Source organism: Adiantum capillus-veneris, chromosome 14, assembly GCF_014529385.1.
Source record: "Adiantum capillus-veneris isolate H3 chromosome 14, ASM1452938v2, whole genome shotgun sequence".
NCBI classification, from domain to species: Eukaryota; Viridiplantae; Streptophyta; class Polypodiopsida; order Polypodiales; family Pteridaceae; genus Adiantum; species Adiantum capillus-veneris.
This window is the reverse complement of record NC_140944.1, coordinates 61,195,682-61,214,260: the sequence shown is the minus strand read 5'-3', so window position 1 is coordinate 61,214,260 and position 18,579 is coordinate 61,195,682. Positions and strand designations below refer to the sequence as shown.

Genomic DNA, 18,579 nt, shown 5'->3' with positions numbered 1-18,579 from the left:
TTTACCGCGGCAACTACCTGAGTCTTGAACGCATCATCCTCAAGTTGCCCAGTCATAAAGCCCTGTACTACTGGAGGGACATTCACATTGATAGGAGATACAGACTGACATGGCCGTGAGCTCTCGCCAATCTCGAAAACCGTAGGGATCTCCTGCCTGTCCTTTGAAGAGGAACCCTCTTCCATAATGCCCTTCGCCTTGTCGGCCATAGTGTAATCCCACATTCCTGCACTCTGTGTCTTTATCCAAAACAACCGAGGCTCACTCTTTGAGGAAAAAGTGATTGATATCCCGGCAATGGAACCTTGAAACCGGCCCGTGGTGGGGCGGTAGGCGTTGGCTTTCACCCGAAATTCTTTACTTTAGACACACACACACACAACACTTTGCAAAGAGAACCTGCAACGGGAATTAACACTTGAATACACACACGGCTCGGAAGCTAGAATGCCCCGAGCAGACGCCGACAACCTGTAGGCCCCAAAATTGGCGCCCCTTTCGGTATTTTTTGTTCCCTGTGTCATGCGTCAATTTTGGGGCCTACAGGTTGTCGGCGTCTGCTCGGGGCATTCTAGCTTCCGAGCCGTGTGTGTATTCAAGTGTTAATTCCTGTTGCAGGTTCTCTTTGCAAAGTGCTCTGTGTGTGTGTGTGTGTCTAAAGTAAAGAATTTCGGGTGAAAGCCAACGCCTACCGCCCCACCACGGGCCGGTTTCACGGACAGGGGAGGCCAACGAGGCTATTGACAGGTATCTCTCTGTTTTAGGTCTATCACCTAGAGGATCTCTCTATAATTTGCAGATTTCTATCCGTCTCCTTAATACAGAGTATCTCTCTCTAAAATCAATTTTCTCCCTTTAGATAAGAGAATTTGAAAGCTCTCTCTCTCTCTCTCTCTCTCTCTCTCTCTCTCTCTCTCTCTCTCTCTCTCTCTCTCAAACAGATCTTGAGTTTAACTCTCGTCGGATAGACCTTTGAGGTCTCTTGGAATAGTTTCCTACGACGTTAAATACTCCTTCCCCCCCCCCCCCCCCCCCCCCCCCCACCCCCGAGATGAATATGCTCGGCTAGCTTTTGTTGGGGTATAAAGCCCAATGTGGTTGCCCAGGTAAGTGGGCGGGCCGCCAGGTATGTACACATATTCTTTTGTAAAAACCTAATAAGAACTCACTATGCTCTACACATTACAGTAGAGCGAGTTCACCATATCGTCGTGCTCTTCTTCTCGGACTCTCTCTCGCGTCGCACTTCCGCTCGTACTCCTTCAACTGGTATCAGAGCTCAGATCGAGGCTCGGGGCAGCATTTGCAGGTAGCCAGAGTCACCTGGTCAAATTGGAGTGAGATTCGACAGGCGAAGACACGGCCCCAAATCCTGTGGGACATCTCGGCCACCGTTCGGCTTCGACAAAGTTCTGCGCAGGCCATTTTCGACTACGTGGTCTCGGCGGGTGCAGATCAGACTCTGCAAATTTGGGGTTTCGGTCTACGACTGCAAGTGCTGAGGATATGTGCACTTCCAAAGTGCTGATTTGTGGTTGTCTACACAACGAAGGACGGCTCACAGTTCTTGGAGGCGTGTCACATACGACACGGGCGCACCTACACACAGACTGTAGGCGACATCCACTAGTTTATCAGGTAGCTTGTGTTTGCTGCTTGATATTCCAGATTTCATCTTGACATTGCAGGTACTTTCACATGGGATGTATTGTCAGAGATGATGCATGTCTGTTGAGGGTTTGTTGGCTGTGAGTCACGCAGCAAACAACCGCCGCAGCGGTTATAGCATACAATGGAAAATTTGTGGATGTATGACTTTGTGGGAAGTCTATGTACTGTCAGATTTACTGCAGCCTTTGTTGAGGGTCGAGTGAGGTTTTATTGAGCTGGGAGATTCTCGAATGTTGAGATCCTTTCGGTGATACAGGTCTTGGAGCGATCCCTCGAGCACCCTTAGATAGGCAGCTAGGATGTATTGACTGTGAGTTAGACAGTTGGGATTGCATCTTTGCTTTACTGCCGTTGAGGCATTGTCGCAGTCTATGCTTACAGGACAGTGAGAGACAATACAGGTGTAGGACAGGTTTACCCACAGCTTACAGTGTTACAGAGACTGTGGTTTTTTGAGCTGTTTTTGGTCTGTTTTTTGAGTACACCAGAGCCATTTTACAAAGGAGACTCTACCAAAATTTATGCAGAATCTGAAGCTTTCTTGGTTCATTTGACAGGTTGATATTGGTTCAGAGGTCAGTTTACAGGGGAAACTCTGCCGAATTTTTCCCGGGAAAGTAAACTACTGTGAAGCGTAGCTATGGCTGGATCACAGAACACTGCTCTTTACAATATCAAGAAGCTAGATGGAACCAATTTCCCATTGTGGAAGAAGCAGATTTGGCACGTGTTGGTACAAAAGAAGCAGATAAAACCTATAAAGCTCAAGGGGATAAAACCAGAAGATATGGACGAAGATGAATGGAGCGAAATGGATGAATTGGCACTTTCTACCATTATGCTGACTTTGGCAGAAAGCGTTTACTTCAATGTAGCAGACGAGATATCGACTTATCAAGCATGGACAAAGCGGAGTGATCTTTATGAGAAGCAGAGTGCAGCTTCACAGGTATACTGGCTTAAGAAGCTTGTTGACTTGAAGATGAAAGAAGGGATCCCTATGTCCAATCATCTGAATGAATTCAACACCATCTACAGTCAGTTGTCAGCTCAAGGTGTCAAGTTTGATGAACCTGTTAGAGCTATGTTCCTGTTGATCACATTGCCGGAAAGTTGGGACACTTTTCGCACAGCTTTGAGTAATTCTGCACCTTCAGATGGTTTGACCATAGCAGGTGTAGAAGGCAGTCTGCAACCTGAAGAAACCAACAGAAAGACAATGGACAAAGGCAAAGGAACAGCCTTAGTTGTCAGGGGAAGGACCAAAGAAAAGGACAAAGGTGGAAAGAGGAATCAGTCTCGTAGCAAGTCCCGCAGTGCTAAAGGCAAGAGTGACATAGAATGCTACCATTGTGGCAAGAAGGGTCACATGAAAAGAGACTACAGAGAATGGAAAGCAGAAAAAGGCAAAGAGAAAGCTGAAGACCATGGTGAGAAGAACAAGTCCTCAGTGAAGATTCAAGAAATAAATGTGACAAACACTGTTGCAGAGGATGACAGTCTAGTGTCAGGAGACATCTACTTCTTGAAGAATACAATGGACTCAGCTCTTCTTACAGCATCTGATGGAAATGCACTGAGTGACTGGATTATAGACTCAGGGGCATCACTTCATGTGTCTCCAAACAAGGAGTGGTTTACCTCTTATGTGACCACTAAAGATCATGTTCGGCTAGGCAATGGGCAGACATGTGAGATCTTAGGTGTTGGAGATGTTCAATTGAAGTTTCAGAATGGCTCTTCTTTCACGCTGAAGAATGTGAGACATGTTCCCGCAATTACAAAGAGCTTGATCAACACATGTTTACTTGATGATGCTAGCTACGTCACCACTTTTGGACAGAACATGTGGAAGATATCCAAGGGTTCTATGACAGTAGCACATGGAGTAAAGTCTGGAGGACTTTACATGATTTATGTATCAAATGTCTCTAAAAATGTAATCAATGTAACCGAGCAGCCGAACGTTTCTTTGTGGCATAGCCGGTTAGGACATATGTCCAAGAAGGGAATGAAAATCTTGTCTCGTTCTGGTTATTTTCCTGGCTTTTCATTTAATGATTTTGAATTCTGTGAACATTGTCTGTATGGTAAGCAAACACAGCAGCCACATAAGCATAGAAGCAGTAGAAGAGATACACAATTGACACTTGTTCATAGTGATTTGTGTGGACCTATGCCTAACCTATCTCTAGGGGGAGCTTCTTACTTTATGACATTTATAAATGATTACTCGAGGAAAGCATGGGTTTACTTTCTCAAGCACAAGGATGAAGCGTTTAGTGTTTTCAAAACGTTTGTGACACTGTGGAGAATCAGAGTGACAAGAAGCTTAAATGCTTACGCACTGACAATGGTGGAGAGTATGTTTCAAAGGCTTTTTAGGACTTTTGTGAGTCAAAAGGTATAAAACGTGAACTTACTGCTCCTTACAATCCTCCTCGAAATGGTGTTGCTGAGAGGATGAATAGGACCATACAAGAGAAGGTCAGAAGTATGTTGTCTAATGCACAGCTGCCAAATGGGTTTTGGGCTGAAGTTGTATCAACAGCTGTTCATCTTATAAATAGATCTCCTAGCAAGGTTTTGCAGAAGGATTCAGTGGCAGAGATGGTATGGTCAGGCAAAATGCCCTCATACAAGCATCTCAGAGTCTTTGACTGTGAGGCATATACTCATGTTCCAAAGGAATTTAGGAACAAACTTGAGCCAAAGAGTAAAAAGTGCATCTTTCTAGGCTATGGTAATTCTGGTGAGATGGGGTACAGACTTTGGGATCCTGAATCCAGAAAGGTTATCCGCAGCAATGATGTTCACTTTAATGAAGCCAAATATCATTCTAAACCAGAGAGGGTTGAGGAGATTAGAAGAGTTGTCTTCCAAGAAGATGGACCTGCACGTGCAAGACAAAATGTCAGGGCTTAAGAGGAGCAAGGACAGGATAGAGTGGAACCACAGGTTGTGGCTGAGCCTCAGCCACCTATTTTGCGTAAATCGGGACGGATCTCACGACCTCTTGATCGGTTTGTTCCATCTATGAACTATGTCATGTTGACTGATTGCAATGAGCCGTCATGTTACAAGGAAGCAGTGCAAATGAAGGACTCCGGGAATTGGCAATTGGCCATGCAGTCAGAGATGACAGCTCTGCATAAAAACCAGACATGGAAGCTAGTTAAATTACCACAGGGCAAAAAGGCTCTACCTTGTAAATGGGTTTACAGGTATAAGATCACCGCTCATGATAGTCAGCCAAAGTACAAAGCAAGGCTTGTTGCCAAGGGCTTTAAGCAAGAACAAGGCATTGACTTTGATGAAGTCTTCTCTCCGGTGGTCAAGATGACTACATTGAGATGCTTTCTTGCATTGGTTGCCATATTAGATTTGGTGTTGCACCAAATGGATGTCAAGACAGCGTTCTTGCATGGTGATTTAGATGTGGAAATTTACATGCAGCAGCCATAAGGGTTTGTTGAGAAAGGCAAGGAAGATTTGGTATGCCAGTTGTTAAAGAGTCTTTATGGATTAAAACAATCACCGAGGGCATGGTACCATAAGTTCCACAAGTTTATGCTTTCTCAAGGCTACAAACGTAGTGAGTTCGATCACTGTCTATATACAAAGAAGGCTAAGGATGGCAGTTGGCTGATCCTTATTTTGTATGTGGATGACATGTTGATTGCTGGCAAGCACTTGGAAGAAATTTCAGCTTTGAAGTCAAAGATGGCAAAATCGTTTGACATGAAAGACATGGGTGAGGCAAGTCATATACTTGGTATGCGCATTGAGAGAGACAGATCAAAGAAGTTGATTTGGTTATCTCAAACAGAGTATATTGACAAGGTTTTGCAACGTTTCAATATGGAGAAGGGAAAGGCATTGAGTGTTCCATTGCCACCATATGTGAAACTTAGCAAACAAGATTGTCGTGTGTCTGAGGAAGATTCCATATGCGTCTGCAGTGGGTAGTTTGATGTATGCAATGATTGCTACTCGCCCAGACATTGCATTTGCAGTGGGAGTAGTAAGTCGATACATGTCAAACCCAGGCAACAAACATTGGGAGGCAGTGAAAGAGATACCTGAAAGCTACGAAGAGTATGCGTATATGCTATGGGAGTCAGGAGCTAAGTGTAAAGGGTTTTACAGACTCAGATTATACAGGTGACTTAGACAATCGAAGGTCTACGTCAGGGTATGTATTTACATCGGCTGGTGGAGCAGTATCATGGCGTTCTAGATTACAAGATTGTGTTACTCAGTCTACGACAGAGGCTGAATATGTTGCAGCATCGGGCATGCAAAGAATCAATTTGGCTTAATCGACTAGTAACAGATTTGGGAATCAAAGAAGAGATGCCTCTGTTATATTGTGATAGTCAGAGTGCTATACAATTGGCTCGCAATCCAGTTTATCACTCAAGACAAAGCATGTGGATGTGAAGTATCATTTCATCAGGGAAATGCTCGAGGATAAGCAAATTCAGTTTGTCAAAGTTCACACCACAGAAAATCCTGCTGATCTACTTACAAAAGGACTTCCCTCAGAGAGCTTTGCACATTTTCGCAAACAGTTAGGTGTAGGGTAGTACATCACTTCTCTACATCTCTTGTATATTAGCTTGTATAGTAGCTTCTCTCACACTTAAAGTACCACATTGGACTTTAAGTGGGAGGTTGTTGGGGTATAAAGCCCAATGTGGTCGCCTAGGTAAGTGGGCGGGCCGCCAGGTATGTACACATATTCTTTTGTAAAAACCTAATAAGAACTCACTATGCTCTACACATTACAGTAGAGCGAGTTCACCATATCGTCGTGCTCTTCTTCTCGCACTCTATCTCGCGTCGCACTTCCACTCGTACTCCTTTAGCTTTGGAGTCATCTCGACAGCTAGCGCTGCAGGGAGATAATGCATGTTGGTATGGCCAGATGACGTCATGGTTTCAGTCACATGGTTTCAGCATGGATAGATTGCGCCCGTTCCAATACTCCTTGGATGCACACTCCTTATCTCTCACACAGGCAGAGATCACCAGACTCATACATCAGGATCTGATTCAATTGGATACCAGGAGCACATGGATACAACCGTCACAGGAGTTGGACACAAAGATGGCTTTCTATAGAGAGCATCTTCTCCAAATCACAGAGGACGGTTTTGTGACTAGGCCTGCATACATGGATACACACTTATCTCATGGGATACGATGTGCTATTCGGCAGATACGCACATCCTCACATCAGCTTCAAATTGAGACTAGCGGATTTCGAGGAGTACCAGAGGCTAGGATATGTCACTTATGTCACCTAGAGCCAGAGACAGAGCTGTACTACACATGTCATTGTCCGGTGTACTATGAGATATGAGGCCGCTTCCACTGTCTGTTCAGAGAGGGTTTTGGACCATTTTCTAGAGTCATGAGATATGAGGATGTCACCAGCGTGTGACTACTATCTATCCTTTTTGTTGATTTCTTTCTTATTATCTATTTACTTTCACTTTTTGGAAACACCCCTCGGGAAATCTAACTGCCCTGCATTGCATAGCTAGTGTGGAACTGTCCAGAGGGAGTCCAGGCCTGAGGGCAAGAGAGCACTAAGGTTGGACAAGGACTATGGTTAGCCAAGTGGGGTCATTGACTAGCCAAAGTGGAATCCTTTGCTACAGAGGCTACATTTCAGTTCTGGATGTGGCCGCAGTGTACAAAGAGGGTCGGATGACCTAGAAAGATACAATGGCAGCATCTCCTAAAATTTAGGGAACTGCTATTTTGGGACCTGAAAATGTGTTGGCGTCATTACCTCCGGAATGACAAAGGGAACATTTTCTTACTCTGCCGTGAAGTCAACTGGGCAACCGGTTGGGATATTTTTAGGCGGCAACCCCGAAACGGGAAAATGCTTGTAAAAGTGCCAAGTGGCACCTTCTGGTGCACTTGCCTTATGCAACAAGAAGTGGCGCTGAATTTGAAGAGGAGAGAGCCTCATTTTCAGATTTTGTCGCAGGTTAAGAGCTATGGAGTGCTTGCTTTCCCTCTTATGCACAGTGCGGTGCCAGGAGTGATGCCCTGCACGCTACGCACTGCCCTCTCTCTCCCCTTTGGCAGTATGTTATGCCCCTCTAGTGGGCTCTTCATTTGACCAATGTACAGTTGTGTGGGTTCATGCGCGATTGCCGAGGCAAGAGCCTCTTGCACAGGTACTGGATTAGCTAGCGGCTAATCCCCCCGCAGGTACAGGTGAATTCGGAGAGGTTTCACGCCAGAAATCTCGTCCGATTCAAAGGGCAAGTAGCCCTACAGGTGCGGGAGCTCGAGGACTTGCTAGGGATGCGACCGGCACGCGGAACGGAGCCCGAAACAGTGAATTACAGCCTGCTGTGTATTTTTGCAGGTTTAGGGTTTTGGCCCTAAACGGACCCTAATACCCCCAGGAGGTTCGGGGACGCAAGGGGACCGCTGTACAGGCGATCTGGCGCATTTTCAGGGCTGAAAACAGAGAATTCAGCGTGCTGCAGATTCTCGCCAGGTTTTGCAAAGTGCCCGTATGCGTCGGGAAAGTCAGTCAATGCGTGGGAATACTGACCGTGAAGGGTTCTAGTACAGTTATGCTGCCGAAATCGGGCTGGAACAGTGGAAATTCAGCCGAGTTTGTGCGGGGCAGCTTGTAGGAACCACAGCGTTTATTCCCTCTTTTGAACAATAAAGAAATACCGAAAGGGGCGCCTAAGTTAGGGGCCAATCTGGTGTCTGTCTACTCATACAGGTGCAATCTAGCAGCCTGTATCCCTCTCCCCTTTGTTGTGTCTTGAAAATACAAGTAAAATAGACGACTAATAATGGGTGAAAGCTAAATCAAGGTTTAAAGTAAAGTCTACCGCCCTTTTTGGATCATACAGGCCGGTTACATGGTTCCATCGACGGGATTAAATCACTTTTTTTCCATAGAAGTGAGCCTTGGTCAGTTTTGGGCTTGAAGACACAGGGGATCATAGACCAGACACAGGGAATTGTAATTATGGCTGACAGACCAGATGATGTGACTGAAGAGGTTTCCTCTTCACAGGGTCAACAGACACATGAAGTGGGTGAGTCCTCAAGACCACCACAGACTGATGATGATATATTCAGGACCCAGTTGGCTACTGCTGTGGCTATGTTCACACAAGTAATGCAGAATCCGAGGTTTTTAGCCTTTCTGCAACCTCCTGTTCCGTCTCAGCAAGTTGGGTCACTGGATCATATTCAAAAGCCTGTTAAGACTCGAACACAGGTGATTCATACCGCACAGTCAATGGAAACACCTGTACACTTGACGGAGAACATGCAGTCTCCACAACGTATGCCTAAGGTGCAAGAACAGGTGGCTGAGATGCCAGTTTTTCAAGCTGTACCAATTCAGCCCGCCACCTTTCAGCAGCCTATAGCTGGTTCTAATGGGCAGGGAAGCAACTTACAGGCTATGCAACAGGTCTTCCCACCACCTTCAGTACACCCTGGCTATTTTGGAGGTGGATCCGTATTCCAAAGCATGGCTGGTCATGCACCTGGAAATCAGTTTTATACGCCAGGAACAGTGTTTGGGGGTGCTCAAACGATGATGCCTAACCCCATGTACAGTGTCATGGGTATGCAACCAGGGTTTCAAAGCACTCAGGGACAATTTGGGATGCCACAAGCAAATTTTGGTATGGCTGGAATTACAAATCAGCAGCCAAATATGGCATTTCCAGGTCAAGTTAATAGCGGCCAAGGAACACAGATGAACCCTATTAGTGTTCCCATGTTTCAGTCACTTCCATATGACAATTTAACGCCGTTGGAGAGGCCAACTCCGTACAAAGAAGGTGGCAAAGGAGTGTCATTCACGACCTTTACAGGGTTTGATGACAGGAAGAAGGCTCTTTCATTCCTCCAGCAGTTTGACAAGGCCTATGCAGGGGGAAACTTTACAGAGGCTTCAAAGGTCCGCAAGGCAGCCACTTTCTTGACAGGGAATGCGGGACAATGGTGGACAACTTTATTGCTTCAAGGGCAAGCTCCGTCCACATGGATTTACTTCAAGCAGATTTTTGCAGCAGCATGGTTATCTGATGATTTCGAAGCAGATGTCATGACAGAATGGCACCAGCTTAATGCTGCCACTTGCAGAAATCTGGATGATTACAATCGGAAGTTTTGGAAAGCTCTACTTCCAGTAACTTCCTATAGGTTTGTGCCATTGATAGAACAGATTGAAAAATACTGTTGTGGCCTACCTAAAGGATTGAGAAAGTACTGTACGAAGACAAAAGTCACTACTTTGAAGCAGCTCATCGAGGTAGCAAACACTGGCAATGGTTTGCTCAAGGGAGAAGATTGTGAATTTAACACTGGCGTCAAGGCAGGATCAGGCAAGAAAAATTCAGCCAAGAAGCACGTTCCCAATGAGGCTCCTAAAGAGACTCAGGAGTCAGCCAACGCAGGGAAAGACAAAGCTACGGCTGAATCAGAAAAAGGACCAGCAAAGAAATGGAAAAGACGTTTTCCTCGCAAGTCAGAAGAGCAAAAGAAGGTCCTGAGGACAGAGAACAAATGCTTTATATGTGAGCAGCCTGGCCACATTGCTTACAACTGTCCTACAAAGAAAAGGCCAGCTGATTCTGAAGACAAGGAGGACAGGAAGGGAAAGAAGCCCATGGCTGGTCTAGTGCCAGATATGGTGGGCGACAAGCCAAATTCAGATGCAAGTGAGCTTTGCAGAGCATGGGGAAAGGTTAGGGATCAAACAGTGCTTATCTTCTTTGATCCAGGTGCCAAAGCCAACTTTATTTCCCCAGAATTGGCTTCAAAGTTGGGAATCAGACCTGAAGAGATGGGGTATACAGCAGAGGCAGGTTTGGCATGTCCTGGCCATACAGAGGCTGTGACACCCATCATTGGAAAGTTGCGTCTACATATCCAGTCCTATGTAGATGCTGAAGAATTTTACATCATGCCACTGGACGGATGTGATGTGTTGTTAGGTATTCCTTGGTTATTTCGTGTACAGGGAATCATGGATGCCTACAACAAAAAGATCACTGTACAGAGCAGGGGAAAGACTCACATTCTGGATGTAAAGCTTAAAGGGGAGTCTATTCCTACTGTATCAGCTTCTGCTATTACTTCTGTAATGAAAAAGCATCTTTATGCGTACTTGGTTTTTGCACGTGAAGTGTCAGATTGTGATGAATCAAATTTATCTGTGCTAGATAAAGAAAGGTCAATGTTTTTACAACAGTATAGTGATTGTTTTTCCGATTCATTACCGTCTCAATTACCGCCAGAGAGACCCGAGGACCATGCGATAGATTTGGTGCCAGGCTGTAGCCCACCAAATAAGCCTCCGTACAGGGTTAGTGCGGCTCAGCAGAAAGAGATAATGGGCCAAGTACAGGAGTTGTTAGAAAAGGGGCTGATTCAGCCCAGTTCATCTCCATTCTGTTCTCCAGTGTTGTTGGTGCAGAAAAAGGATGGCTCATGGCGTATGTGCATCGACTACCGTGCACTGAACAAGAATACCATCAAGAATAGGTTCCCTATACCTAGAATTGATGATATTATGGACAAATTAGAAGGAGCAGCTATGTTTAGCAGGATAGATCTAAAGAGTGGGTATCATCAGATCCGCATTAGATCAGAGGATGTGCACAAGACTGCTTTTAGAACAACGTTTGGCCTTTACGAATTTTTAGTGATGCCCTTTGGTCTCACAAATGCTCCTGCTACGTTTAATAGGATGATGGACAGAATTTTCCGTCCACACCAGCAGTTTGTTGGTACATTCTTTGATGACATGATAGTCTACTCAAAGAATGAAGAGGAGCATAGGCATCACTTGGCCATTGTGTTCAAAGAGCTACGCAGTCATAGGTTGCTCATCAATGCAAAGAAAAGTGAGTTTTTTCTGGAAGAGATTCACTTTCTGGGACACATTGTCTCAAAGGACGGTGTCAGAATGGATCCTGCAAAAGTCGAAGCGATCAAGTCATGGCCAAATTTGAAGACGGTGCATGATGTCCGAAGCTTTTTGGGACTATGCTCCTATTACAGAAGGTTTATCCGAAATTTCGCTGAGATTGCTTCACCTTTACATGCTCTTCAAAAGAAGGCAGTCACCTTTAGATGGACACAAAAAGAGATTTCAGCTTTTAATCTCTTAAAGGAAAAGATGACTTCGGATCCAGTCATTGTGTTGCCAGATCTTAGGAAGTCATTTGTGGTCCAGTGTGATGCCTGCGGTAGTAGCATTGGTGCTGTGCTAATGCAAGATGGCAGGGTAGTAGCCTATGAGAGCAGAATTTTGCAAGGGCCAGAGATGACCATGCAGGTCTATGAGAAAGAGTTACTGGCTGTGATTCATGCGCTCTTAAGTTGGAAACACTACCTGCTAGGTGCAGATTTCGTTGTCCAAACGGATCATCAGACCTTGCGATACTTCTTGACACAGACAAAGTTATTGAGAAGCATATGCGATGGGCAAATATCTTGTCCATGTTCCATTTTCAGATTGTGCATGTGGAAGGCAAGAAGAACGTTGTGGCTGATGCCTTGTCAAGAAAGCCACAAATTTCAGCTGTGTCGATTCCTTATCATCATGAACTTGATGATATGAGAGAACAGTATGCAAATGATGAAGATTTTGCAAGGGTCTTCGAGCAACTAATGGATGGACAACGTCATGAACACTATCTTCTTAAAGACGGGTTCATGATGATGCATGGCAGATTGTGTGTCACAAAGCCATTGCGACGCAAAGTTATGGAAGAGAGTCATGTCCCACCGTATGCAGGGCATCGTGGTATCGATGCTACAGTTAAAGCGGTTGAGACATTCTTCTATTGGCCTACATTGAGAAGGGATGTGGATGCCTTTGTGCGAGAATGCCTAATATGCCAAAAGGTCAAGTTTGACAGGCAAAAGGCACCAGGGTTATTGCAACCACTACCTATTCCAGATAAACCATGGGAAAGTATTGCTATGGATTTTATCTTTGATCTTCCAAGAACGCAGACAGGAAATGATGGTATTTGGACCATTATTTGCAGATTCAGCAAACAGGCTCATTTTATTCCTGTCAGGAAGAAGATAAAGCCGGATCAGATGGCACGCTTGTTTATGAGCAATATTTTCAAGAATCATGGCATGCCACAGTCGATTATTAGCGACCGTGATCCACGCATGACTAGTTTGTTCTGGAAAGGCTTGTTTGAGAATATGGGTACCACGCTCAAATTCTCTTCGTCATTTCATCCTCAAACAGATGGGCAGTCAGAAGAGGCAAATTCTACTGTCCTAGATCTGCTGAAGTGCTATGTGTCAGAGCATAAAGGAAAGTGGGAGCAGTATTTGCCATTGGTGGAGTATGCATACAATAATACAGTGCATTCATCAACTGGCAAGGCACCTTTTGAGATAGTTGAAGGTGGCAAGAAAGTTCCTCCCATACTGCATACAAAGGACAAGATATTTGAAGCAGATAAGTATGTTCAAGACATGGATGAAATGTACAAGAAGGTCAAAGTGGCCTTAGAAAGGACTCAGGCAAAGCAAAAGAAAGCAGCTGATCGTCACCGTCGTGAAGTGGTATATTCACTTGGTGATTGGGTGCTTCTACGGTTTGAAAAGGCAAGGTTAAAGAAGATGAAGGGCAAGGAAAGACTCTTTCCAAAGCTCAGCATGCGTTACTATGGGCCTTTTCAAGTATGCGACATAATCAGTGATGTTGCATATAGGCTGAAATTGCCTGACAGTTGGAAGATTCACAATGCGTTTCATGTGAGTCTTCTCAGACCCTATGTGGGTGATGTGCCAGAAGATATGCCAGCTGAAGATCAGCCGGAAGTCGAGGAACTTGACGAGATCTTGCTCCCTGAACAGATTTTGGCACACAAAGAAAGGAAAGTGAAAGGCAAGGTTGCTAGGCGTTACTTGGTAAAGTTCAGAAACTATCCACCAATGGATGCTAAGTGGATGGAAGAAGGTGAACTTGCAGAGTCACCAACTGTGTTATCACTCTACCTGGAAGCCTTCGATTTGCAACCTACCTTGACCCCTTGAGTTTCAAAGCTACATGGATTGTCAGTGTGACAATGGCTTCTGAAACAAATGATGTACATGGTATTTAAAGTGAGCTCAAATGAAATACCTGTTACATGAATGTTAGAGCTGTACAGATTGTCAGTTTGGCAATTGCTCTTATGGAATGTCCAAAAGTTTGGTTAGTGCTATAGAAGTGAGTATTTCTTGTCAGTTTGTCAAGGATACAGTGATTGCTTCTATTGAAGAGTACATGTGTAACTGCATTCTTAAACTGTCGGTTTGGGTATGCTCGAAAGTGTTACGGGATCCAACGTGTACGATAAGACAGTGGCAAAATGTGCAGCTATCATTTTGTCATTGGAAAGTTAGTGACTCAAAGCAATGGCAGAGTGCGAAGCTACCACTATGTCATTGGGACAGGGTTCACACGCAGGCAATACATGAGTCGACGAGGTGTTGAATACACCAGGGTTGACAATGAGCATGTATGTGTCGTATATGTGTCGACAGGTGTTGAATACATCAATGTTGACAGTAAGCATGTACGACATAGATGCAAACGAGGACGTTTGAGATTTCAAGAGGGGGGTATGTCACCAGCGTGTGACTACTATCTATCCTTTTTGTTGATTTCTTTCTTATTATCTATTTACTTTCACTTTTTGGAAACACCCCTCGGGAAATCTAACTGCCCTGCATTGCATAGCTAGTGTGGAACTGTCCAGAGGGAGTCCAGGCCTGAGGGCAAGAGAGCACTAAGGTTGGACAAGGACTATGGTTAGCCAAGTGGGGTCATTGACTAGCCAAAGTGGAATCCTTTGCTACAGAGGCTACATTTCAGTTCTGGATGTGGCCGCAGTGTACAAAGAGGGTCGGATGACCTAGAAAGATACAATGGCAGCATCTCCTAAAATTTAGGGAACTGCTATTTTGGGACCTGAAAATGTGTTGGCGTCATTACCTCCGGAATGACAAAGGGAACATTTTCTTACTCTGCCGTGAAGTCAACTGGGCAACCGGTTGGGATATTTTTAGGCGGCAACCCCGAAACGGGAAAATGCTTGTAAAAGTGCCAAGTGGCACCTTCTGGTGCACTTGCCTTATGCAACAAGAAGTGGCGCTGAATTTGAAGAGGAGAGAGCCTCATTTTCAGATTTTGTCACAGGTTAAGAGCTATGGAGTGCTTGCTTTCCCTCTTATGCACAGTGCGGTGCCAGGAGTGATGCCCTGCACGCTACGCACTGCCCTCTCTCTCCCCTTTGGCAGTATGTTATGCCCCTCTAGTGGGCTCTTCATTTGACCAATGTACAGTTGTGTGGGTTCATGCGCGATTGCCGAGGCAAGAGCCTCTTGCACAGGTACTGGATTAGCTAGCGGCTAATCCCCCCGCAGGTACAGGTGAATTCGGAGAGGTTTCACGCCAGAAATCTCGTCCGATTCAAAGGGCAAGTAGCCCTACAGGTGCGGGAGCTCGAGGACTTGCTAGGGATGCGACCGGCACGCGGAACGGAGCCCGAAACAGTGAATTACAGCCTGCTGTGTATTTTTGCAGGTTTAGGGTTTTGGCCCTAAACGGACCCTAATACCCCCAGGAGGTTCGGGGACGCAAGGGGACCGCTGTACAGGCGATCTGGCGCATTTTCAGGGCTGAAAACAGAGAATTCAGCGTGCTGCAGATTCTCGCCAGGTTTTGCAAAGTGCCCGTATGCGTCGGGAAAGTCAGTCAATGCGTGGGAATACTGACCGTGAAGGGTTCTAGTACAGTTATGCTGCCGAAATCGGGCTGGAACAGTGGAAATTCAGCCGAGTTTGTGCGGGGCAGCTTGTAGGAACCACAGCGTTTATTCCCTCTTTTGAACAATAAAGAAATACCGAAAGGGGCGCCTAAGTTAGGGGCCAATCTGGTGTCTGTCTACTCATACAGGTGCAATCTAGTAGCCTGTATCCCTCTCCCCTTTGTTGTGTCTTGAAAATACAAGTAAAATAGACGACTAATAATGGGTGAAAGCTAAATCAAGGTTTAAAGTAAAGTCTACCGCCCTTTTTGGATCATACAGGCCGGTTACAGAGGATCAGATATGTCTTGGATTGTTTCTACTAGAGCTGCGCAGACATAGAGAGTGCTTGCTGAAGGACATTGGGGAGAGCTAGTCTCAGACACAGATCACAGACTTCTTTACACTGGCCAGAGGACAGCCAGAGTAGCAATCATCACAGCAGATCTGAGACCAGAGGTACGTTGATTGATCGAGCAATTGTGCTAGGTAGATCTAGGTGCCCACGACCACGGGGGGCCTCGCATCATCGACGGAGGTTGCAGCAAAGGATCCAAACCACTACTCGACATGCGAGACGCCCAGTCAGTGTATTGACCATGGAGGATATTGATGAGCATTGAGATTCAACAACGACCAATGAGGGATCTCATTTGAGCCGCCTACCTCTGCTGATATGCATTTCATTTGTATCACTAGTGGTCTCTATCCCTCTTTGTATCAACGTTGTCTCAACTTACCTATTATATCGGCCCTCACCCCACCACCCCTCCCTCTCCTATTTCATTTTAGTTTTAGTTTTTCAGTTCTTTGTACTTTCTGTACTCAGACATTGTATCAGATTCACTGATTGTAACTTTTTGGTCTCATAGGTCATTCTGGCCTTTTGAGGACGTTAATATAACTTTTCATTTCTTTTCATTTCATATTTCTCTCTCTCTCTCTCTCTCTCTCTCTCTCTCTCTCTCTCTCTCTGCTTGGGTGTGTGTGCGCGTGCTAATAAGAAGAGGAAAATGGTATAACCTTTCTATCACCCAAGTGTGGTAGATTGGTTATGCCATTTCCCTCTTGAATAACAGGTCTTGAGTTCAACTCTCCTCGTCAGATAGATCTTTGGTCTCTTGGGATATTTTCCTACGACGTTAAAATTCTCTTCTTCTTCCTCTCCCCCCCCCCCCCCCCCCCCCCCCCCCCCCACTCTCTCTCTCTCTCTCTCTCTCTCTCTCTCTCTATGCACGTGTGTGTGAGAAAAGGGGTTGTATTTTGTGTACATGAGAGACCTCTAGAGATGCTTAATGTCCTATCACCCAGAGGAAATACAAAAGAGGGTAACAATGTGTAGGCTTTGTAAACATCAAGGTGGTGTGTACAATGAGTGTATTGTGGGGGTGCATAATGCCATATGATGTGGGCATGATCCCGATTGGTGTGAAGGAGGACGCATCGACACTACTCCGCTGTCCTGGAGGAGCCAGGTGAACAATCCCATTGACTGCGAAGAGTATGTAGTAGCTTAGTCCAAATGGCTATCAAAATGGGGGACGTAGGGGAGGACTGTGAGCCCAGAATGTAGGAACGTGGAGCCTTCCACATGGTCCAAAGCGTGATGCTGCATATCGTAGTGAAAACTCTCTTTCTGGCAGAAATCCAACTGGTGACGTGCATCTGGGATCATGTGTAGAGTGCTTTGTCTATATCCTAAGGGAGTAAGCATGAAGACCGAATTTGTCGACAGGCCCTGAAATGTGTGTGACCCTGGAAATTGCAAAAGCCATGCAAGTGCCTCCTACGTCATGAACCCATCATGGATGTCCACTCTAATCAACAAAACAACAAACTGCCATCCATACTGGCTGCGCATATGGACAAACCGAAAAATAGTGCCTGGAGGACTCCAGCTCTAAAGTACATCTTTGACAAGTCCGATCATAACCAGTGACTGCAGACCAAGTGCCAACAAGCAATCCTGCATGTGCTATCATCCACATGAAAAAAACATATCCTCCAGCTGATTCGGAAGGTCTAGATGCATGACTAAAACTGTCGTTGGAAAGCTGGGAGGATGCGCTGATCTTGCCATACCTCCAACTGGCATGGTGGGGTGGGTGTTGTGGGTGCCCAGTCCGCAAAAGAAGCCTCCCCCCCAAGGGATTAGTGTACTCAAAAAAGCATAGAGGGGCGCGATCATTGCTCAACGAAGGCCAATGCCACTCAGCAGGATCCCATTCCAACTACAAGGGGCTCTCCCTGCCAAATCCACAATCTCCAAAGTGGTGTCTCCTCGGTAGCGGAAAAATTCTTCTTTGAAAATAAACATCTCAAGGACACATGCCATAGCCTCAAGCTAAGTTTACAATGCCGATTATCACAAGAGGTATGATCTTAGAAATCCATAGTATATATAAAGATGACCAACACTATTTCGTGCCCCCCCCTCTCTCTCTCTCTCTCTCTCTCTCTCTCTCTCTCTCTCTCTCTCTCTCTCTCAAAAAAGCATAGCTGACATTCTAATACTTGACCCCGCTTGGAGCACCCAAAATGGTGCCAACCCCAAGGGGAAGTAAAAACTGTTAGAAGGCGGCTATAGGCAGCCTCCCATGATCTCATTGTAAATCTTTCAGGGTTTTTTCCATGTCTTGGATACGGACCTTTTGTCGATTTTATGTAATACAAAGGGCCACCGCTTTTTGCGCACCGCGGGGTGGAGAGAGAGAGAGAGAGAGAGAGAGAGAGAGAGAGAGAGAGAGAGAGAGAGGTTTGTTTTGCATCGGTGTTTTGGCTCTTCTTATGGGTCGTTAAGTTCAGATTACGTTATTTCTATGTTGGCTTCTTCCTACCGATAACAGATTCACAATCTGCCATCTGGTGTTTCTTTGCAGAGGAGAGATGGCAGTCTTGAGTGAGGACATCCTCAATTTCAAAAAGCAGGTGGATGAAGGTATCCCTTTGTCTGCGAGCCGCTCTTTGAGCTGGAGTCATTTGTCGCACCTGACAGAACAGTTCGCATCTACGAGTCCCTCTATTGAGGTCGAAAGTTGCAGGCCATTGCGATCTTTAGCGTTGGAAAGTT

At 45.5% G+C, this 18,579-nt stretch overlaps 1 protein-coding gene across 5 annotated transcripts in view; it reads left to right on the top strand.

Annotated features, from left to right (window-relative positions):
* The window catches only part of LOC147442473 (uncharacterized), a 46,152-nt gene that overhangs the window by 26,811 nt on the left and 762 nt on the right, over positions 1-18,579 (top strand). For 4 of the 5 annotated variants that reach the window (XM_086528628.1, XM_086528630.1, XM_086528632.1 and 1 more), the window contains one exon: positions 18,389-18,579. This exon is cut by the window's right edge and continues 762 nt beyond it. In XM_086528628.1, the coding sequence (XP_086384754.1) occupies positions 18,389-18,579 (191 nt within the window). Of the gene's footprint in view, positions 1-15,791; positions 16,243-18,388 lie in introns of those variants that run through there. The other variant, XM_086528633.1, reaches the window with a different exon arrangement.